This window comes from Hylobates moloch, unplaced genomic scaffold (genome assembly GCF_009828535.3).
Source record: "Hylobates moloch isolate HMO894 unplaced genomic scaffold, HMol_V3 SCAFFOLD_11, whole genome shotgun sequence".
NCBI lineage: Eukaryota > Metazoa > Chordata > Mammalia > Primates > Hylobatidae > Hylobates > Hylobates moloch.
In genome coordinates this window covers 14,517,083-14,539,014 of record NW_026652286.1, presented here as the reverse complement: position 1 = coordinate 14,539,014, position 21,932 = coordinate 14,517,083, and the positions used below count along the sequence as shown (strand labels likewise).

The window sequence follows — 21,932 nt, the reverse complement described above, 5'->3', positions numbered from 1 at the left end:
TATTTGGTGGGGAGAGAGCTCAGAGGGAGGAAGAAATAGATGCAGAAGAGGATGGACTAACTGATGGAGCAGAGTCTTTGAGGTTAAAAAGAAATATTTGCATTTATTCTCAAATACAGGTTAGGGGAGTCAAGTTTTAGTAAGAAGGAAGGATGGAAAAGCAATTTTAGCCCCCAGAGATCTCTCTCTTTTCTGAGCCCCTGTTTATCCCCCATGTTTCCCACTCATAAGTGGGAGAATCAATATTTCAGGGCCTACTGTGTACCAGGCACTTTCATGGGCTCTGGGGGTATGTAAGTAAACAAAAAAGTCCTTCCGTTCATGGAACTTAGAGTCTCATGGAGAGGTAAGAAAATGGAAAGTAAATGTATAGAATATTAGGTAATGAAAAGCACAGTGGAGAAAAATATAGCCAGGAGGATGGTGGGTGAGGTACTGAGAAGGGCAGAGGTTGCTGTTATTTATTGATGGGTCATGGAAGGCCTGGTCAATAAGGCAACATTTGAACCAAGAGCTGAAGGAAGCAAGAGAGCCATACAGATATCTGGGGAAAGAATGTTTCAAACAGAAATATTAAGTTCAGAAGCCCTGAAGCTGGAGTTTTTTAGTATCACCCTTGGGAGACCCCATCAACTACCATGCCTCTTCCCCTAGAGACACAGCTGTGTATATATCAGTGTCTCAAAAAAGTGTTCCCTCCAAACTCCCACCATAGTAATTCACCCATTGTTTATCAATCTAAATCTCTTTTGAATCCATTCCTTCCTCTCTTCCCATTCAGTCTCTCAGTTCAGACTCTCTTCATCTCTTCTCTGGCCTTATCCCCTCACCCATTGTCAGACATTTCTTTAAAATGTAAGCTGTCAATTTCTTGCTGAAATTTTTCTAGTGGTTTCCCATTTTTACCTCCTGGCATATAATCCAAATTTCTTAATTTGCTGATAAAGCCCTTTACCTGCTAGTTCAATTTCATCTCTTACCATTCTCTGTTATTGACCCTCTGTACTTCCAGTCTTTGAATGTGAGGGCATTCTCTCTTGATTTTCCATATTTACACATGCTATATAACCTTAGCATAGTTTTTCCCCCCACCCTTCCAGTGCAAACTCCTATTTGTCCTTTAACACCAAACTTGAGGACCACCTCTTCTAGAACTTTACCTGACCACAATTACTTTAGGTATGCCTTTTCTATCAAGCATGCATTTATTATGATACTTATAGTTCTGTATTATAATTTTTTCCATATATGTTCTCCACTAGACAGTGCATTTCTTGAGGGCATAGACTATGTATTTTCATACCTGACCTAACATATAGCCTAGTGTCTGACTTAAGTGTTCTGTCACATGAAAGAATAAACTATTCTGTTCTGTAAATTATTTTTCAGATTCGATACATTTCTCAGACTCAAGGTTTGCCAGGAGAACAGTTGTTAAATGTGGGTACTAAGTCCACAAGATTTTTTTGCAAAGAAACAGATATGTCTCATTCTGGTTGGAGATTAAAGGTAATTCATTAAAAGATAGAATATTTAGAAGACTAGTTTTCTAAGATGCCTCATATGCATGGATAATACCTTCCATGTCTATTTACATTTTACTGCATTTCTTCCTTTTTTTGAATTTTCATTTTTGGCCGCCCTTTATTTTATTTTATTTTTTTCAATTTTTTTAGTTTTTATTTTTTGAGATGGAGTTTCTCTCTCTCGCCCAGGCTGGAGTGCAGTGGTGCCACCTTGGCTCACTGCAACCTCCGCCTCCTGGGTTCAAGCGATTCGCCTGCCTCAGCCTCCCAAGTAGCTGGGACTACAGGCTCGCACCACCATGCCCGGCTGATTTTTGTATTTTTGGTAGAGGCAGGATTTTGCCATTTTGGCCAGGCTGGTCTTGAACTCCTGACCTCAAGAGAACCACGCACCTCTGCCTCCCAAACGTGCTGGGATTACAGGCGTGATCCACCATGCCTGGCCCCGTCCTTCTCTCTCTCTTTCTCTTTTTTTTTTTTGAGACGAAGTCTTGCTCTCTTGCCCAGGCTGTAGCGCAGTGGTGCGATCTCGGCTCACTGCAACCTCCACCTCCCAGGTTCATGTGATTTTCCTGCCTTAGCCTCCCAAGTAGCTGGGATTACAGGTGCTTGCCACCATGCCTGGCTAATTTTTGTATTTTTAGTAGAGACAGGATTTCACCATGTTGGCCAGGCTGGTCTTGAACTCCTGACCTTGTGATCCGCCTGCTTCGGCCTCCCAAAGTGCTGGGATTACAGGTGTGAGCCACTGTGCCCAGCCCCCTTCCTTCTTTAAGAAGAAAGCCCTCTTAGAATAACTTCACTTACTCTTTAATTCAACAACATAATTATTAATTCATCTTAAATTAAAAAAAACTTTTATGTGTATAACAACATTTGTGTTGTGTGTTTATCTTCTCAGTTCTACATTATTACACTTTATAGGACAGAGAATGAATCTAACCTCTTACTACATATCCCAAGTGTGCTAGGATCTTTGGGGGAATCAGTAAATCCTCAATAATTAACTTCATAAACAGTTATTATTATTATTATTGTATTTTTTGAGACAGAGTCTCACTCTGTTGCAAGGCTGGAGTGCAGTGGCACAATCTCGGCTCACTGCAACCTCCGCCTCCTGGGTTCAAGTGATTCTTCTGCCTCAGCCTCCCAAGTAGCTGGGACTACAGGCACATGCCACCACATCCAGCTAATTTTGTATTTTTAGTAGAGATGGGGTTTCACCATGTTGACCAAGGATGGTCTTGATTTCTTGACCTCATGATCCACCCGCCTCGGCCTCCCAAAGTGCTGGGATTACAAGCGTGAGCCACCGTGCCCGGCCTAGTTATTTTCTTTATGGGGTTTGTTACATTTGCAATATTTTTCTTGGCCTGAACCAAGCACTTCTCATTTTTTTTTGCATATACTTTAAAAAATACATTTTTGATAGTTTCTCTTATGAAATTACTATTTGCCTTAGAATATTTAATATATTAGACTAAATGTGCCAGGATTAAAGAAATTTGCATATTGTGGGTAATAATGTGTTCTTTTTTCCCTTTAATGTATGCAATAAGACATTGGAAGAGCATGAGGCAGAGACAGGAATGAAGTCTAAAGAAGCCAGAAAATACATTTTCAACAGTCTGGATGATATAGCGCATGTGAGTACCATAGCCACATTTGTTAATCTTATATGCTTAGATGGTAGACTTGAATGCCAAGGAGCCCAAAACATGTTACTCAGTTTTTAAATGGCTACAGAGTCCATGCTGTTTTTAAGTTTTTCAGATGAAACTGATTCTATTTTCAGCCTTTCAGGAGCTAAATTGCATTTGTCGTTATCAAAATTTTAATTTACCTGTTCGTTCTTTAGTAAAAAAGTATTTGCTTTGAAAGGAAAAATCCTAGCCAACAGATTTCTTTTCCCTATATTTCATTAGAAATGGATATTTGTTTAATTTTTAAAATCTTCTTTTATGCTTTGAATCCTATTTGGTACCTCAACACATTTTCAGGATTTGTTAATATTAATTGTTCTTCTCTGTTTTAAGATAATTGTAGTTCCCTCTCCGCTCCTGTGTTGTGATTTTTGTTTTATTTTTTAACTGTGGAATTTACAGTACTCTCTGTGACTTATTTTTACTTGATGGCTTGAAATTTTGATTTCTTAGGTGAACACAGTGATGGATTTGGAAGGAAGTGATCTTTTGGCTGAGAAAGCTGACAGAAGAGAATTTGTTAGTCTGTTGAAGAAAATGTTGCTGATTGATGCAGATTTAAGAATTACTCCAGCTGAGACCCTGAACCATCCTTTTGTTAATATGAAACATCTTCTAGATTTCCCTCATAGCAACCAGTATGTTACTTTAAGATCTTTTAAAGTGGTTCTAAAAAAAAATTAGTCTATAGAAAATGACTGCATCAGAGAAATTACTTTTCTTCATTAAATACAAGTAACCTGAGTCAAAAGAGGCTAAGCTAACTTGACCAAGTTCACGTACACCAGTAAGTGTCAGGGAACTAGAACCCAAGTCTGAATTGCAGTCCAGTGTTCCTTCTCCAAAATGCAATACTAAAAATAAGACTGAGTGGTTTTGTTTTTATTAAACATGACTTTCTTACCTTAATAACCAGGCATATATAAAAGGAAATGCTAACAGTTTTCTCTTTCAAGTCACATTTCAGTTTTCCTAGACCGTAGGTTCTATGATATTTTGAGTCGTACAACTTCCATTTTACATTTTTTTTCCCCACAACTTTTGCTTTCCTTTTTCCTCTTTTTCTCCTGCATTGTGAAGAAAAGGAGGTTTTTCATGGTCAGTAGATCATAGGTCAGTAGGGAAGAATATATACTAAAATTCTAAAGGCCTTAAATATTACAAATTCTTTGTGTTTTGTTTGTTTGTTTTGGAGACAGGGTCTTGCTCTGTCAGTTGCCCAGGCTGGAGTGCAGTGGCACAATCTTTGCTCACTACAACCTCCACCTCACAGGCTCAAGTGCTCCTCCCACCACCTCAGCCTCCTGAGTAGCTGGGACTACAGGCATACGCCACCATGCCTGGCTAATTTTTTGTAGAGATGGGGTTTCACCATGTCGCCCAGGTTGGTCTCGAACTCCTGGGCTCAAGTGATCCACCCACCTTGGCCTCCCAAAGTGCTGGGACTACAGTTGTGAGCCACTGCACCTGGCCAAATCTTACAAATTCTTTGAAACTCAGACATATTTTGGGAGATGAAGGGGGTAAATTTAAGTGACTTAAAACAGCTTCCTTCAGTATTTAAAAAGACAAAATGAAGAAGGCATAGGAATGAATCCAATATTTATCATTGTGAATTGTTCTTAAAATTTACATTTTTCTACAGCCCAGTTACATTTTCCCCTCAAACACTTAAAATGTCCTAATGTTTTTCATGTACAGTCACTTTGAAAGTAACATGATAGCAACTCTTTGGTACTGTTAATTTAGTGGTGTGGAGATCTAGAAATTTCGGAAAAAGTTTTTCGTGTAGGGGATCATAAAATTATTGCATGCCAACCAAAAAATGCTTACTGTGGTTTTACTGTTTTAAGAAAAATATTGCAGAATATATACTTCTACTTGCTCTGAAACTTAATCTTTTCTGGTAAGATTTCCTGTTAGAAATATTATCAGAAAGAAGCAAATTAAGTGCAAATCATAGGATTTTTTTCTTTTAGGAATAATTTTTTTATTTTGTCAATGTACCTCAATTTAAAACTAAGCATTTAAAATAATACTGTAATCCTTCACTTTTTCTTTTACAGCGTAAAGTCCTGTTTTCATATTATGGATATTTGTAAGTCCCACCTAAATTCATGTGACACAAATAATCACAACAAAACTTCACTTTTAAGACCAGTTGCTTCAAGCAGTACCGCCACACTGACTGCAAATTTTACTAAAATTGGAACATTAAGAAGTCAGGTAAGAATGTGTAGTAATTAATAACCTAGGGTCTTTTTTTAATGATTGCTCATTTTACTTTTGATATATACAGAAGTTTGGTGTCAGTTGTTAGAATGTACAGAGTTGGTGAGGTCTTACTATACCTGTTTTTACCAAATCTCTTAAAATTTCAAGGTAATAATTGGAACATATCTACTCAAATTCATTTTTTTCCATTCTTCTCTTCATTCTCTCAATATCTTCCACCTACCCTTCTATGCCACAACTCTACCAAAAGTAGAGGTCAGTAGAATCAGTTTTTAAATTTTAATTTCGGCAGCTTGTTTTTGTTCTCATTTTCTGGACACATTTTAATAGTAGAATTATGATCTTAAGAAATGTGTTTGAGTTCTATTTATACAGCATGTGTATTTCATTTAGAAGACTGCTCTGTATAATGTGCTCTGTATAATGTGCTGGTTGTTTCAGGCATTGACCACATCTGCTCATTCAGTTGTACACCATGGAATACCTCTGCAGGCAGGAACTGCTCAGTTTGGTTGTGGTGATGCTTTTCAGCAGACATTGATTATCTGTCCCCCAGCGATTCAAGGTATTCTTTTATTTAAATTTTGCTTTGAATCTAGGCATGCTTTATTTTAAAATAAGTTTAGGAATCTGTTCATTAAATATATTGTATAATTTTTGCTGCATTTAGTGCTACATTTGAATTTAAGCTGTTCAGGCCAAGTGCGGTGTTTCACGCCTGTAATCCTAGCACTTTGGGAGGCTGAGGCAGGCGGATCACTTGAGGCCAGGAGTTTGAGACCAGCCTGGCCAACATGGTGAAACCCCAGCTTTCCTAAAAACACAAAAAATTAGCTGGGGTGGTGGGTGCCTGTAGTCCCAGCTACTCGGGAGGCTGAAGCTGGGAAGTGGAGATTGAAGCTGGAAAGTGGAGGTTGCAGAGGGCCGAGATTGTGCCACTGCGCTCTAGCCTGGGCGAGAGTGAGACTCTGTCTCAAAAAAAAAAAAAAAAAAAAAAAAATTAAGCTGTTCAATAAGCCTTTAGACCAGTGACACTCATTTCTTGACTGGAACTCCATTATAGGTATCACTAACAAAATGGGTCATATGACAGTTGTATTTCCTGTAGAGCCTAGCATGATAAAATACCTTAATAGGAATGAATGAACTTGGGAAGCTACAGGTTGGCCTATACTGGGTATCACTGTTTTAAACATTTATCTACCAATACTAAACATGAAAGTGACTGAGAGCTCAGTTATTTAAAATTTTGGTCAAAAGAGTTTTGTCCCAAAATATTATAGTCTTTATTGATAGCTTAGGTAATAAATAATGGATTGATATCAATTAAATTAATGTCCCTTCATTAAATAAAAATAGCCAATTAAATCCTCAAGCGGAATGTGTGACAGAATACCTTTGAAAAGGCTATACATTCTTTTTTTTTTTTTTTGAGATGGAGTTTCGCTCTTGTTGCCCAGGCAGAAGTGCAGTGGCGCGATCTCAGCTCACTGCAACCTGCAACTTCCGCCTCCCGGGTTCAAGCAATTCTGCCTCAGCCTCCTGAGTAGCTGGGAAGCTGGGATTACAGGCACGCGCCACCACGCCTGGCTAATTTTGTATTTTTAGTAGAGACGGGGTTTTTCCGTATTGGTCTTGAACTCCTGACCTCAGGTGATCCACCTGCCTCGGCCTCCCAGAGTGCTGGGATTACAGGCGTGAGCCACCATGCCTGGCTGGCTATACATTCTTAAACTAGGAAATCTCTTAGTGGTTCCTAGAGAATCATAGCAGCAAACCTCACTACTGGAATAACTGGACTAAAACCCTACTTCCTAAGTCCTTTCCTGGGATTTTGTCCTTGCTAAGCTTTAACATCTAGTTAATGCAAGAGGTCAATTACAGATGGGGCCCTAAACCAACATGTCCAACTTAGTGGTGATACTGTACAGAGTAAATGAAAACAGTTGGTGCTAAGTCAGGACACCTGGAATCTAATTCTGTTTCTCCTGTTTGCTGTATCATTGTAGAGTAGCCTGTTTACTTATTTCAGCCTTAGTAAAAGGAAATAGCCTGAATAGATAATATATTGGCCATTTCTAACTCTAATATATTTTGATTCTGAAGGATTATTTGAGTGTGTGTGTGTGTGTGTGTGTGTGTGTGTGTGTGTGTGTGTGTCCCCTTTTTTGAGACAGTGTCTTGCCCTGTTGCCCAGGCTGGAGTGTGGTAGCATGATCTTGGCTCACTGCACATCCACCTCCTGAGTTCAGGTGATTCTCATGCCTCAGCCTCCCAAGTAGCTGGGATTACAGGTATGCACCACCAAGCCTGGCTAATTTTTGTATTTTTAGTATGTACAGGGTTTCAACATGTTGGCCAGGCTGGTCTTGAACTCCTGACCTCAAGTGATCTGCCTGCCTCAGCCTCTCATAGTGCTGGGATTACAGTCATTAGCTGATGCACCCAGCCTCTGATTTTTTAATTTTAAGCATTCAAGCAACTCTAAAACTTTTTTTATTTTAATATTTACCACAGTACCAAATAAAGAATCAAGAATATGTTTGTTGACTTGATTTGCTGGTAATAAGAGATGTGAAAACAGGTCAGATCTTTAGTTACTGTTGTTCTATCAGGGTAGCTTTATTTACATTGTGTTTATATATTGGATTTTCAAGTAATGTATCATTGGGAGAAGGATTTGTATCACAGAAAGTATAATGAAAGGGCAACTTAGATGGTTGATTCTGAAGGTGAAATTGTGGCCCAGTGGCCACAGTGTTGGTCTGTGAGTATCTGTAACAGTGACATTTTTATTACTTTCTGGTAATAAAAATGTCCACATCATTGTAGTGGTAGGAATAATAGAGGCTAACAATATAATGCTGTTGTGTTTTTCAGTTTTTCCCCCCCCCAAGTATTTATTATAGGAATTTCAAACATATAGAAAAATTGAAAGAATAATATGTTTTCTACCCTAGATTCAACAGGTGTTACTATTTTACCATATTTGCATTATCAGTCTACCTACCTACCTACAGTGCACATACATGTACTATTTGAAATTAAATGGTAGATTTTATGACACTACTTCTAAATACTTCAGCATGCAAGATTGCTTTTTAAAATTGTTTTTAATCAGTTACCACTTGTGTTATCTTGACAAATGCATTTTCACTTAAATTTATAATCTATACTAACAAATAGGTTCTTTGGTTCTAGTAATCCCTCCCATGTACCAAAATCAGTTTGAGAGTCACCACTTATACTGTGGTATATTTCACGAAGATTTGGAATAGCAGGTTTTTTTTCAGAGCCTAGCTTCTATGGCAAAAACTTAAAGAGACTTCTGAGACACGTTTCTAAACAGCGTTGAGCATAATTCTTAAAACATTTCAATGAGGTTAGAAAAATCTTCTATCTTTTTATATGGCTTATAATTGATGAAAAGTTAGAAACCTTTCTGTACATAAAGTAACAACTAGATCAGTGGTTTATAATATGGGATAATCGAAAGAAAAGAATTACTATCACAGACTCATTAACCCACTAAATGTCATGAACAGCACTTTTGAATTAGAATTACTAGTGAGAAGAAGCACAATATATTTTAGCTTTTATAACAGGTGCAGTTGCAGCAACAGGCCAGGCAGGCTCTGTAAATATGTTGTTTCTCATCTTAGTAGAGTGTCTGCCTTAGCAATGAAAGCACTCCCTCTAATCAGTCTTAATATCTAACGGGTAGATGTTATGTAGAAATTGTAATGTGGAAAATTTCAGCATTGGGCCTCTTGCCCCTCCCCTTCATTTACCCTTTCTCTTCAAAATGTGCCAATCCATTTACAAGAAACATTTAAAAATAATTATTGGGCAGCTATTGGGGATAGTAATTATGGTACCATTGTGGTTTGTATTTTAAAATAAACTTTATCCCTTTGACTTAAAAGTTTTACTTTGGAGCTATCATGTTTAGGTAATGCATTTAATATATTTTAGATATTATAATATGTAGGTATAGGTATATAAATACTATATCCATAAGACTGTGCTTATTTTAAAAAGTAAGTTTATTTTTAAAAATCAGCTAAGCTTTCATTTAACATATCTGAGTGTTTTATATATTAAACAAGCTTTTAAAGTTATTTAGTGACCTGAATAGTTAGGTATTCATCCCCTCTAGATGACAACTACTATATTAGAGTAAAATATATTCCAGCAAAATTCTCTTGTTATACTAAAATAATATTCATAAGCTTTTTATGCCTTGTTCTCCAAGTATTAAAGCAAATATAATCAAAGTTTCAGCTAACCTAATAACTAACTATATAAAAATTAAGATCTTATCCCACTGTTGAATCTGATCAAAAATTAGATCTCCTGTGGAGAGAGTATATAGGAGAATTCTTCTCATCTTAAGGCATTGCTTGTGGAGAGAATTTACAGGCAGTGAGATTTTTGTTCAGATTTGGAAATTTGCTGTCTCTGTTCATCCTTGTCAAAGTGAAGATTTTTTTTTTTCTTGAAGAGATTGTCTATATATTGCAATATATCTACACTGCCTGGGTGTGCTTATATTCCATGTCTTGGAGAATTGGATGATCAAGACAGGCTTTTTAGCAGGAGTAAGAAGATTTTTATTAAACTTGACTCATACCTGGCTCTTTAGGTGGAGCACAGAGAGTAGAATACCCTGGTAGTAAGATAACAGTCTCAGTGAAGAAAATAAACAGGCTGAAATGGACATTCTGTTTAGGATTAACACTTACATCTGTGAAATAGAAAATTTGAGGTTGTTTTACAACAGAGAAAGAAAACAATTGTAGTATTTTTCTCTTATGCCTGAAGAGAAACACTCATCACATTTATCCCCAAATTGATTATATTATATTTAAATAATTTGCAAGCCCATGTTGAAAGTAACTGCTACAATAAACTGGAATTATGAAGTGCTGAAATTATTTTCATTAATGTACTTTCTGATCTTTGGGGATGTCCCTAAAATCTTGTCAAAACTTTAAGTTGGAATGTGATACTACTTTGCTCTCTCAGGGTTCAATATTATAAGACTTAATATTTGCAAGGTGCTTTGCAGTGAATCAAAGAGCTATATTAACATTATAGTAACATTAACAGAATTAACATGTCTGGTAATCCTGCTTTCTAATTTTCCTAGTGGGCAAGCAAAATGGTAACATGTTTGTTCTGGAGTTCCAGCAGCTCTCTGCTAAGAATACTAGTCAATTAAGCCACATTGGGGAAACCTTAGTTTTATCATCAAATTGGTAAATAGGTTAGTTTTGCCTTTCCTTTGGAGGTTGAAATGAGTGTGCTATCCCTGAATTTTCATCCGTTATGTGAACCGTTATGTCCATTAAATTACGAAGTTGTGATGTATTTCTGTTTTGGTGACAAGAGCATAAGAAGAAGATACTAAGCATAGCTAAAAGTTTGTATGAAAAGAAGAACCTTAACCAGCTAGGTTGTCAGCATACTAAGCCAGATTCTTCTTTCCATGTTCTTTATCATGGTGACTGAACTATTTAAAAAGGAAAACAAAGCTTCAGTAGCAAACTTTGGAGACGAGAAGTTTCAAGAAAATTAAATCGTTCAACTTTGTAGTATGCATTTTGAAACAGAAAGGGGAGCTTTATAATAATTTTTGGAATGATGTATATCACAAAGTAGACAAGAAGTACCTCATTTTCCTACTAGATTGCTCTGTTAGTGTTACGAAAATTTTATGCGGAGGATGGTATTATAACTCTACAATCAAGGCTGGGTGTGGTGGCCCATGCCTGTGACACCAGAAATTTGGGAGGCCGAGGTAGGAGGATCTCTTGAGCCCAGGAGTGCAAGACCAGCCCGGGCAACATAGACCCTGTCTCTACCAAAAATTAAAGAGATTAGCTGGGCAGGGTATATGCCTGTGGTCCTAGCTACTCAAGAGGTTGAGGTGGGAGGATCCTCTTGAGTCCAGGAGGTTGAGGCCACAGTATGGATCATGCCACTGTGCTCCAGTCTGGGCAACACAGCGAGGCCCTGTCTCAAAAAAAAAAAAAAAAAAAATCTGTCAGAATCTAAGCAATTCTTGACATTTAAAATAATTGTATAAGTTAAATAAGAGGAAGATTTTTTCTTTTATTTGATAACTATTCTGTTTCACAGGTATTCCTGCAACACATGGTAAACCCACTAGTTATTCAATAAGGGTAGATAATACAGTTCCACTTGTAACTCAGGCCCCAGCTGTGCAGCCACTGCAGATCCGACCAGGAGTTCTTTCTCAGGTTGGTAATAATTCATTCTTTGCCATATATCGGCTTGTGCTGTTGGGAAATAATGAAAATGACCTGGATAGGGATTTAATCCATTTTGTAGGTTATGGACTTTAATGTTTATAATTGTTAGCTGTTACTTTTAGATAGTTTTGAGTTTAAGATATGGTAAAGTTGAATTACTTATAACTTGTTATTTTCTATTGTTTTCCTTTGCTGCAAGCAGACGTGGTCTGGTAGAACACAGCAGATGCTGGTGCCTGCCTGGCAACAGGTGACACCCCTGGCTCCTGCTACTACTACACTAACTTCTGAGAGTGTGGCTGGTTCCCACAGGCTTGGAGACTGGGGGTAAGCTGAAAACAAAAGTACTTTGTGAATAATTTGCAGACTAGATCTTGATTAAAGCAAGATCTTGATTAAAAACATTGTTCTGAACTTCTCCCTAGGAAGATGATTTCATGCAGCAATCATTATAACTCAGTGATGCCACAGCCTCTTCTGACCAATCAGATAACTTTATCTGCCCCTCAGCCAGTTAGTGTGGGGATTGCACATGTTGTCTGGCCTCAGCCTGCCACTACGAAGAAAAATAAACAGTGCCAGAACAGGTTGGTATTGGTGCTTTAGCTTTCTTCTGTACTTTGAGAATCTTTAAAATGAATTTTGCATGTACACTAAAGGGTCACTCTGTTGTATTCAAAATGACCTCTTTTATAGCTTTATTACAAACACTGAGCCAGCTCCCTTCTCAATTTCTCAGAGGTATTTTGGTAAAACTAATGGAATGGGAGCCAGGAAGAGAGGAAATAAATGCTTTCAGTTGGTAAGATTGTCTTTATTGCCCTTTTGATTTATTATCCACCTGTAATGTAGCAATTGTGGACATTCAGATAGCACATTTACCAAAAAGTGACTATTTAAATTTATGTAAATGCAGTCTACATGGATATTTCTAGAGCTATTTTATATTTCACAAAAACTCAAGATCTGTTAGTGTGTTATATTCATGAACTCAAACAAGTGAAGGTTCTCATTTTTTGGTTTAACAAGATACCTTAGACAATTGATTATACATATTTTGATTATAGAAATTATAAATTATTCCTTTGGTTGCAGGAGTAATTCATTACAGAATACCAATATCCCACATTCAGCATTTATTTCTCCAAAGATAATTAATGGGAAAGATGTCGAGGAAGTAAGTTGTATAGAAACACAAGACAATCAGAACTCAGAAGGAGAGGCAAGAAATTGCTGTGAAACATCTATCAGACAGGACTCTGATTCATCAGTTTCAGACAAACAGCGGCAAACCATCATTATTGCCGACTCCCCGAGTCCTGCAGTGAGTGTCATCACTATCAGCAGTGACACTGATGAGGAAGAGACTTCGCAGAGACATTCACTCAGAGAGTAAGTGCCAAACGCTGCATCCTCAAAGGATATAGATGGCATCCTTTGGTGTGCCGAAAAACAACTTTCTGTGACTTATTCCTTGTTTGTCAATGTCCTTTGGAGTAAAACCTTTAAATTAGATAACCCAGTTCTAGACAGGGAACTTTCTAAATAGTATTTAGCATGATTATTATAGCATTTTCCCTGTATTTGTAAGCTTTAACTTTCTGTCCATGTAGGTCATTCTTAACAGTTTCATATCCTTAATTAAAGAATATAAATTTTGGCTATTTGGAGAGTATCTTCTTGCATTTGACTCGTGTTTTCCCCTTTTCTCTTCCACTAGATGTAAAGGTAGTCTAGATTGTGAAGCTTGCCAGAGCACTTTGAATATTGATCGGATGTGTTCATTAAGTAGTCCTGATAGTACTCTGAGTACCAGCTCCTCAGGGCAGTCCAGCCCATCCCCCTGCAAGAGACGGAATAGGTAAAAGAATCTCAATAGTAGTGTGTAATAAATAGTAAGTCTACTAAAAAGCCTACGATTTCTTTCTGTTGTTTAAATTAATAAGTACCTGCCAATTTACCACAGTGACTTCTATCTTGATCACAATTTTTGACCTAGATCAGTTTTTATAAACACAGGTTTGTTTGTTTGTTTTTGAGACAGGGTCTTGCTTCGTTGCCCAGGCTGGAATGCAGTAGCATGATCTCGGCTCACAGCAACCTCTGCCTCCCAGGCTCAAGCAATCCTTTTGCCTTAGCCTCTTGAGTAGCTGGGACCACAGGTGCGCGCAGCGATGCCCGGCTAATTTTTAAGTTTTTTTGTAGAGATGGGATCTTGCCCTGTTGCACAGGCTGGTCTTGAATTCCTGGGCTCAACCAGTGCTCCCACCTTGGCCTCTCAAAGTGCTGGGATTACAGGCGTGAACCACCATACCCAACTAAATAATGTTTTTTTGCTGGGGAGCAGGTGGGAGGAGATGAAGTGTGGCTCTGTCACCCAGGCTGGGGTGCAATGGTGCGATCTCGGCTCACTGCAGCCTCTGCCTCCCCAGGTTCAAGTGATTCTCCTGCCTCAGCCTCCCATGTAGCTGGGACTACAGGAACCTGCCACCACACCTGGCTAATTTTTTGTATTTTTAGTAGAGATGTGGTTTCACCAGGCCAGGCTGGTCTTGAACTCCTTACCTTAGGTGATCCGCCTGCCTCAGCCTCCCAAAATGCTAGGATTACAGGCGTGAGCCACCCCATCTGGCCAAATAATCTATTTTTGAAAGGGTAAAAAAGCCACATTCTTAATTTCAGCCCCGCAGACTACTATTGTAACTTAAATTTAGAATAAAAACATATACTTTAGCAAAATTAAAAAGGAATGTTTTGCATAATGAAGTACTCACTGGCCCACTGTCCACAGGGCATCCACTATGATTTTTTTTCTCCCATTGGTGACTGATTTGCATGGTTTTATCCATATTAACCTGGCTTACCCGTCCTTTGGCCAGCGACATGTACCACTGCTAAAATAGTAAGCTTGTCCTAAGCAGAATGGTTTACTAACGCATTAAGAGATAAGCCACAGTCTAGGCACAGTGGCCAACACTTGTAATCCCAGCACTTTGGGAGGCCAAGGCAGGAGGATCACTTGAGGCTAAGAGTTGGAGACCAGCCTGGACAACATAGTGAGACCCCGCCTCTACCAAAAATTAAAAAAAAAAAAAAAAGCTGGATGTGGTGGCACATGCTTGTAGTGCTAGCTACTCAGGAGGCTGAGGCGGGAGGATTATTTGAGCCCTGTAATTTGAGGCTGCAGTGAGCTATGATCACACCACTGCACTATAGCCTGGGCAACACAGTGAGACCCTATCTCTTAGAAAGGAAGGAAGGAGGGGAAGGAAAGAAAGAAATAAAGTCTTATTTTAGTGGCAACAAACATTTGAAAAATTTTAAGTTTTAATTTTACACGTCTTCTCTTTTTCCTTAGTCAGGAAATATGATATTGCATACTTATAGCCAAAGTTCTATGGAAAATATAAAGAAATTTTAATGTATCTTCTTAAAAGTTACTTATAATGTGGTTTGAAAATTGATAATGTACATAACTATACATTCACATGTAAAATATGTATAAACAAATATACATATAAGATATATAAATAAACATGTATAAAAAGAGATGCTTCAAATTCGTAAGTAAGTATGGAATGAGTGGTTGAAACAGACAATAAATGCGGTAGAAATCCCAAGGAGAGAGAGATTATCAGGGCCCAAGAGTGTCAGGAAGAGATGAGAAGTATGGGGCTCTATCTAGGCCTTCAGAGGTGTGGGGATACCTTTCAGATAACTGGTTAGGTACAAGGACCCAAATTACCAGGAGAGGCACATATCCTGATGTTAGAATTTAATTTGAAATATCCAAGTCACATGCATATATGTTTGTACATTTCATTTAAATTATCCAGAGCAGTGCCTCTTTTGTCATGTCTTGATGAAATTATCTGAATTTATAAAGAGGAATTTTATGAGCTGCTACTAAGGATCAAATGGGAAGAGAAAGAAGAAAAAAAATGCCAAAATGATGTTCCTGAAATGGAACAGAATTAGGTTTAGCAGTTGGAACAGAGAATTAATTTAAGGGTCTAGAAATTTTATGAAAAAGTGCTATTGGACAAGGAAAAAGGTATAATTATATATAAAATAACTGAATAATGTTCTCATCAGTTCACTGGAGCCTGAATATTACTTAACATTAGATTTAATGTTGGAAAAAAATATCACTCATGAAAAATGCTTTCTTTTTGTAGTATGTCAGATGAAGAGCAAGAAAGTGGTTGTGATACGGTGGATGGCTCTCCGACATCTGACTCTTCCGGGCATGACAGTCCATTTGCAGAGAGCACTTTTGTGGAGGACACTCATGAAAACACAGAACTGGTATCCTCTGCCGACACAGAAACCAAGCCAGCTGTCTGTTCTGTTGTGGTGCCACCAGTGGAACTAGAAAATGGCTTAAATGCCGACGAGCATATGGCAAACACAGGTAAGTTGAGTCCTCCCATTTCTCTGGTTGTCCTTTAAATACAGTCTTAATTTAGGAACATCTGAGAATGGAGTTGCCAAAGTCATCTCTGAATTTTGACTTGACCCTGCCTTATGTATTGTACAGAGGAAATCTTCTAATATTATCCAGTGCTTGGAAACCATGACCTCTCCTTTGATTTTATTTAATTTTAAGGCTCTCAAATCACTATTGTGTAAAATATCTAAAGACTTTGCTAATTTTTTATTTGAAAAGGAAAAAGCATAAACTCTTTAATATTTTATTCATCACCAGATTCTATATGCCAGCCATTAATAAAAGGACGATCTGCCCCTGGAAGATTAAACCAGCCTTCTGCAGTGGGTACTCGTCAGCAAAAATTGACATCAGCATTCCAGCAGCAGCATTTGAACTTCAGTCAGGTATGTTCATTTGTGGATATGTAGGAGTCTTTGGGATTCAAATTTAGCAGTTGTTTTTCACATGCAGGAGAAAGCTTCTGAAACTGTATGTAGTCTTAATTAATTTTTCCCTTCTCATTATCCCAAGTGGCTAAAGAGTAACTGGCTTAACAATAGGATAGTTAAGCAAATTATCCATAGAACTTGTAGCCTTCTTCAGAAAGATTAAGTCCTTACGTTCTCTTAGATAATATTAACAGAGTGTGTCTGTTATCTCAGAACATCATTAACCTTCCTGAATGCTTTCCATCTTATTCAACACTATATTTGGCAGTTGTGTTTCAGTTGGGGAAAGAAAAGATCACAGATACTGGAGGTGGACGGGGATTCAAATCTTGGTTTTGCCATGTACTATATATATATATTACCTTGGCCAGGTCTCTTCAACAAATCTGATTTGGAGCACAGTTATTGGGAATAGTAATTATATCGTGGGTTGTTTTAGAAGTAAATAACACTGTGTATGTAAATGTTAGCTTTACATATAATAAGTGCTCCACAAATGGTAGCTGTTAGTAGTGATGGGGATAGTAATAGGTAGTACTAGCAGCAGTAATAGCGGTGTTTATATTATAATAATATGTAGTAATAAATACTAAAATGTTAATACTAATATATATGGAATTGATATTTTCCTCTAGTTATTCTTAGTATAAGTTAGTTCTGAGAGATCCACTATGAGTTATCAATCACAAAGGGTATATTGTAATTTCCCTTTCTTTCTTTCCTTTTATCTTTTAAAATATGTTATTCAGTCATTTTTTTTTTCTTTGTGGATAGGTTCAGCACTTTGGATCTGGGCATCAAGAGTGGAATGGAAACTTTGGGCATAGAAGACAGCAAGCTTATATTCCTACTAGTGTTACCAGTAATCCATTCACTCTTTCTCATGGAAGTCCCAATCACACAGCAGTGCATGCCCACCTGGCTGGAAATACACACCTTGGAGGACAGCCTACTCTACTTCCATACCCATCATCAGCCACCCTCAGTAGTGCTGCACCAGTGGCCCACCTGTTAGCCTCTCCATGTACCTCAAGACCTATGTTACAGCATCCAACTTATAATATCTCCCATCCCAGTGGCATAGTTCACCAAGTCCCAGTGGGCTTAAATCCCCGTCTGTTACCGTCCCCAACCATTCATCAGACTCAGTACAAACCAATCTTCCCACCACATTCTTACATTGCAGCATCACCTGCATATACTGGATTTCCACTGAGTCCAACAAAACTCAGCCAGTATCCATATATGTGAAAAACAGTATATTGGGGAAGCTCAATGATACAACCATTTGATTAAAAATAAAAACATGGTATTTAATAAATATTAGCCATGGCACAAGAAAATTATTTTTGAATCATGTAGACTTGGGTGCAATTTAAACAACTTTGAGCTTTAAAAACTCACTTTTGATGTGTTTTGCACATTTGGTATAACTTGTCTTTGGTCATGTTATCTTCTTATGTAGTAACTCTAGACAGGTGACTTATGGGAGCAGAAGTCCAGTTTTGCTCCTGCTATTTTTTATAAATTGCCTTCTAACTAGTGCAAGACACGTCCACATTTGGGAAGCCATTCTGTGTACAGACTTAGAGCAACAGATGCACATATGTCAGAATTACAGCATACAAGTGAATTGTATTATCCGTGTCTTAGTGTATAAATGTTGGGTCACTTACCTAAGAAATTGAGCTATTGTTCTTTACATTTGCATGTGTCTTTTGCATGGGCAAAATGTTGCCTAGACTTTGCTCTTAAATGTTGTTCTAATAATCTCAGCTGCATTGTAAACCGTTCCTACACATAGTGCCTTAAATATTTGAGGTTGTTAATGTTATTACCTATATATAAATGTTGAGGACTGCAGCACTTAAAATTCAGACCTACTCTTTAGTTTCCTTTTGATAGCGTAATGTTCATTTTTGGTTTTGTGTGGTATGATTTCAGGTAGTAGCTGTTTTTTTCCTTATTAAGAGGGCAGCATGTTTGCTATAGCTGAATTCTGCTGTCTGATTTTTCAGAATGATCTAGCTTCAAGAAAAGCAAGCAGTTAGTAGTGCTTAAGAAAAATTGATTCAGTATCTAATGGATAGTTGATAACTGTCACAGCACAGCATTTTATATACTGTTAAGTGAAACTGCAATACAATCTAAGTTTATTTTGAGAGTGTTTGCTGTATAATTGGACTTAATAAAATGTTTAGAGGTACAGTAGGCATGACTTTGGGTAGATAATAAAATGCAAAATGCTCATTGATTCATGATGTGGTTTTAGCTTAGCTTGGGCAAACCATGCAGTATTTAATAAATAGTAGCAGAACTTTTACTATTGAAGCTTGAAAAGATGTGAGTTCTTTGTGTGCAATTTTTGATTTATGCATGTGAGAGGGTTTTTTTTTTTAAAGTATTTTTACATTGCAGTACTTGTTTTGCTTGTTGGTGATGTTTGCTTATTTAATACATTCCGTCAGGGACAGAAATTACATGCTTTTTTTTCTTCCTAGGAAGTGTGTTGAGTTCCCCCCCTCCCCGACGTTTTTTTCTTTTTTGGGTGGTGGTGATGGTAGTGGTTATGTCTGTTTAAATGAAGTTGCTTTTACAGCACCAAAGACTTAATCATCCATTTCCTATATAAAGGTAGCTACTTTTTGCATAGACCTCAAGTATATTGTAGTGTAAAGGTGGAATTTAAGGAAAGGTATTAAATTGAGGCTGTGTTTTAGCTTACAGGCAAGTAATAAATTGTATCATTTATCTTGAATGTATCATAGATAAGCTGCTATATAACGATTGCCACTTCAGATAGCTGTGAAATTAGGTGATTAACTAGTTGTTATTTAGCCTTCTAATTTCTGTATAAGTCTAATTACATGAATAGAAATTGGGGTTTTGATTTTTTACTTCGCTTTTCTGTTTGGAGTGTCATTGTAACTACTGTATTGTAAATGGTGGAAAATAATTGCATTTGTTATTTTGGGGTGTGTTATTTGCATCAGTATTTTATCTCTATTAATGTTTGTGCTCATCACTGCATATTAAAAAAACTTGGATGTATCAGTGTAACTTAATTTTTTATTTTCATACTGGCATTGTAGACACTTGAGAAAGCTGTATCTTGCAGGCTTGACTTAACTTTTTTCCTTAAAAATCTGGAATATAATCTTACAGCATTTACTGGAATTAACAGTACAAAGCATTTGAGTGTAAAACTCTAGATGTTTTGGATTTACAGCGTTTCTTTGATAAATGAATTGTATACCACTAGTACAGCTCTAGTACAGCGTTCACAATAAGCTAATAATGGATAAGTTTTCTTTACTCCAGTAACACAAGCAGTGTTTTATTTAATAATCATCAATGAAATAAATGTGCCTGAAATTGATTTTAAAAATTACAGTATTAGGTCATAAAGTAAAAACCAGCAGTACATTTTTAGTCACACTGAAAATGAAGGACTTAATTTTCCCCACAAGTTTCAGTGTTTTTAGTAATTAATTCTATGCATTTTATACAAATAGAAATATATATATATATAAAAATACATGTTTAAAAAGGAGTAGCCTAAGATTAATTTAAAAGATTATTTACAGATGACACATTTATGGAGTCACTATTTAAGTAAATTTGCTGCCCTCCTCGGCCTTCTAATTTTATTTATATGTTCCAGCAGATTATTAGGATCTGCTCACTTCTTAGGAAAGAATCAATGCCGGCAACACATTGTTTCAGAAACACCAAGTGCAAAGGATTGATTGTATCACAACAGGTACAAAACCAACAGTTTTCTTTTTGTTTAGGGCCATGTTTACTACCCTGAAATGTATTTTTTGTCTTTAATTTCCAAGACTTAAAGCAGTCTTGTTAAATTGACATAAATGGTAAACTTCAACATTTTCATAATACAGTATTAATGTTTGATAAAGGTATATCCCAGTTAACTACACTGCTCTTTAATTGCAATCATGGGCATTTTAATGTATTTTAAAATAAATTTCAAAATTCTGCTAAATTCTTAATTTAGCATATTGACAAAGTAATCTGGATTTATACCTTTTAAAAACCATTTTGACCAGTTTTCTTCAGTTTTAATGCTTTCTTAAATAAAACACTGCATGATTTCCAAGTTGCATATTTGCATACTATTTTAATTTGCAAAGTGTTTTTTTAATCAAATATCCTGATATTTAGTTGTTGTTTTTTTTTCCTCCAGGGTGTTTAATTAAATACGTTACTGTATTAGCAAAACATTTTCATTTTTAAAATCTGCTAATTTTAAACTTGGACTGTGTTAAGTAAAAGTTAAATCATACACTGCAAGGTGTAGGAAGATTTGTTTTAATGAATCCAACGATACAGATTTGATTACCAAGTTTGAACTGTTAATTGTTTAACAACTTTAGACTTGTGGCTTTCTTTCTTTGGTTTATTTGTTTTTTGCTTTTACTCCTATGCTACACTAGTTTGCCATGTAGCAATTGCACTGTGCAATATTACAATAAGGACTGGGAAAATTTTATGGATGTAATGTCTATTACGGTTTGCGATAGTATTTCTCTCTAGTTCTCAGTGATTTAAATGTGACCAAGCCTTCTGTACTTTGTCACAAAAAGCGGGTTTTCCAGGTGACTATTTTGGTGAGTGTCAAAATAAGAATTTATGGTGTATTACTGTTGATTCACTTTGAATTAAAATATATATATTGCAGCAAACAGATTGTTGACTTTTTTTCCAACCCAATACTCCTTACAGGGTAGGGAAGGGAGAGGTTAACAATATTGAGTATCTATTAATAACTTACATCTTATTTAACTCTCAAAGCCACCTTGTGAGATAGGTATTATTATCTTTGTTATACAAATGAGGGCATAGCTGCAGAATGTTTAGGGAACTCGTGCAAAGTCACATTGTCAATGAGTTGGAATCTGAGATACACACCAGGATATCAAACCATAACTAATCTACTTTCTATCAGTTCTTTTAAAACTGAAGTCTGAGGCAGAGTGCCCGGAGTACCTGCAACCAGAAGATGACCCTGTCCCATTTTCCTTCAATATTAAGTTTCCGCAAATATTTTTTGAGAGAAATAATTTCTGTTCAATATGCGTGGATGAAGAATAGGGAATTCACATGAATCTTTCATATTTAAAACATATGACTTCAAAAGAATGTGATTGTAGTAGGCCAACTTACGTCCTAAAATACCAACACCTCATAATTCAAGGATCTAACTTTCAAGGAACCTCAGCTGGTAAGTTTCTAGGGGAGCACTCCCCCAGAACACATTAGTGAGAATACGTATTTTCAATTTCCGC

General features: G+C 36.9%; 1 protein-coding gene across 6 annotated transcripts in view; it reads left to right on the top strand.

Annotated features, from left to right (window-relative positions):
- Positions 1–17,966, top strand: part of HIPK3 (homeodomain interacting protein kinase 3) — a 101,690-nt gene extending 83,724 nt beyond the window's left edge. For 3 of the 6 annotated variants that reach the window (XM_058446869.1, XM_032166309.2, XM_032166310.2), the window contains exons 4-17: positions 1,390–1,509; positions 3,086–3,172; positions 3,683–3,867; positions 5,296–5,455; positions 5,906–6,029; positions 11,609–11,730; positions 11,945–12,069; positions 12,168–12,329; positions 12,482–12,544; positions 12,838–13,134; positions 13,463–13,603; positions 15,921–16,156; positions 16,451–16,578; positions 17,398–17,966. In XM_058446869.1, coding sequence (XP_058302852.1) covers positions 1,390–1,509; positions 3,086–3,172; positions 3,683–3,867; positions 5,296–5,455; positions 5,906–6,029; positions 11,609–11,730; positions 11,945–12,069; positions 12,168–12,329; positions 12,482–12,544; positions 12,838–13,134; positions 13,463–13,603; positions 15,921–16,156; positions 16,451–16,578; positions 17,398–17,874 — 2,427 coding nt within the window. In that variant the 3' untranslated portion in view covers positions 17,875–17,966. The remainder of the gene's footprint in view (positions 1–1,389; positions 1,510–3,085; positions 3,173–3,682; positions 3,868–5,295; positions 5,456–5,905; positions 6,030–11,608; positions 11,731–11,944; positions 12,070–12,167; positions 12,330–12,481; positions 12,545–12,837; positions 13,135–13,462; positions 13,604–15,920; positions 16,157–16,450; positions 16,579–17,397) is intronic. The other 3 variants (XM_058446870.1, XM_032166311.2, XM_032166312.2) reach the window with 1 other exon arrangement.
- Positions 17,967–21,932: the final 3,966 nt, after the last annotated feature.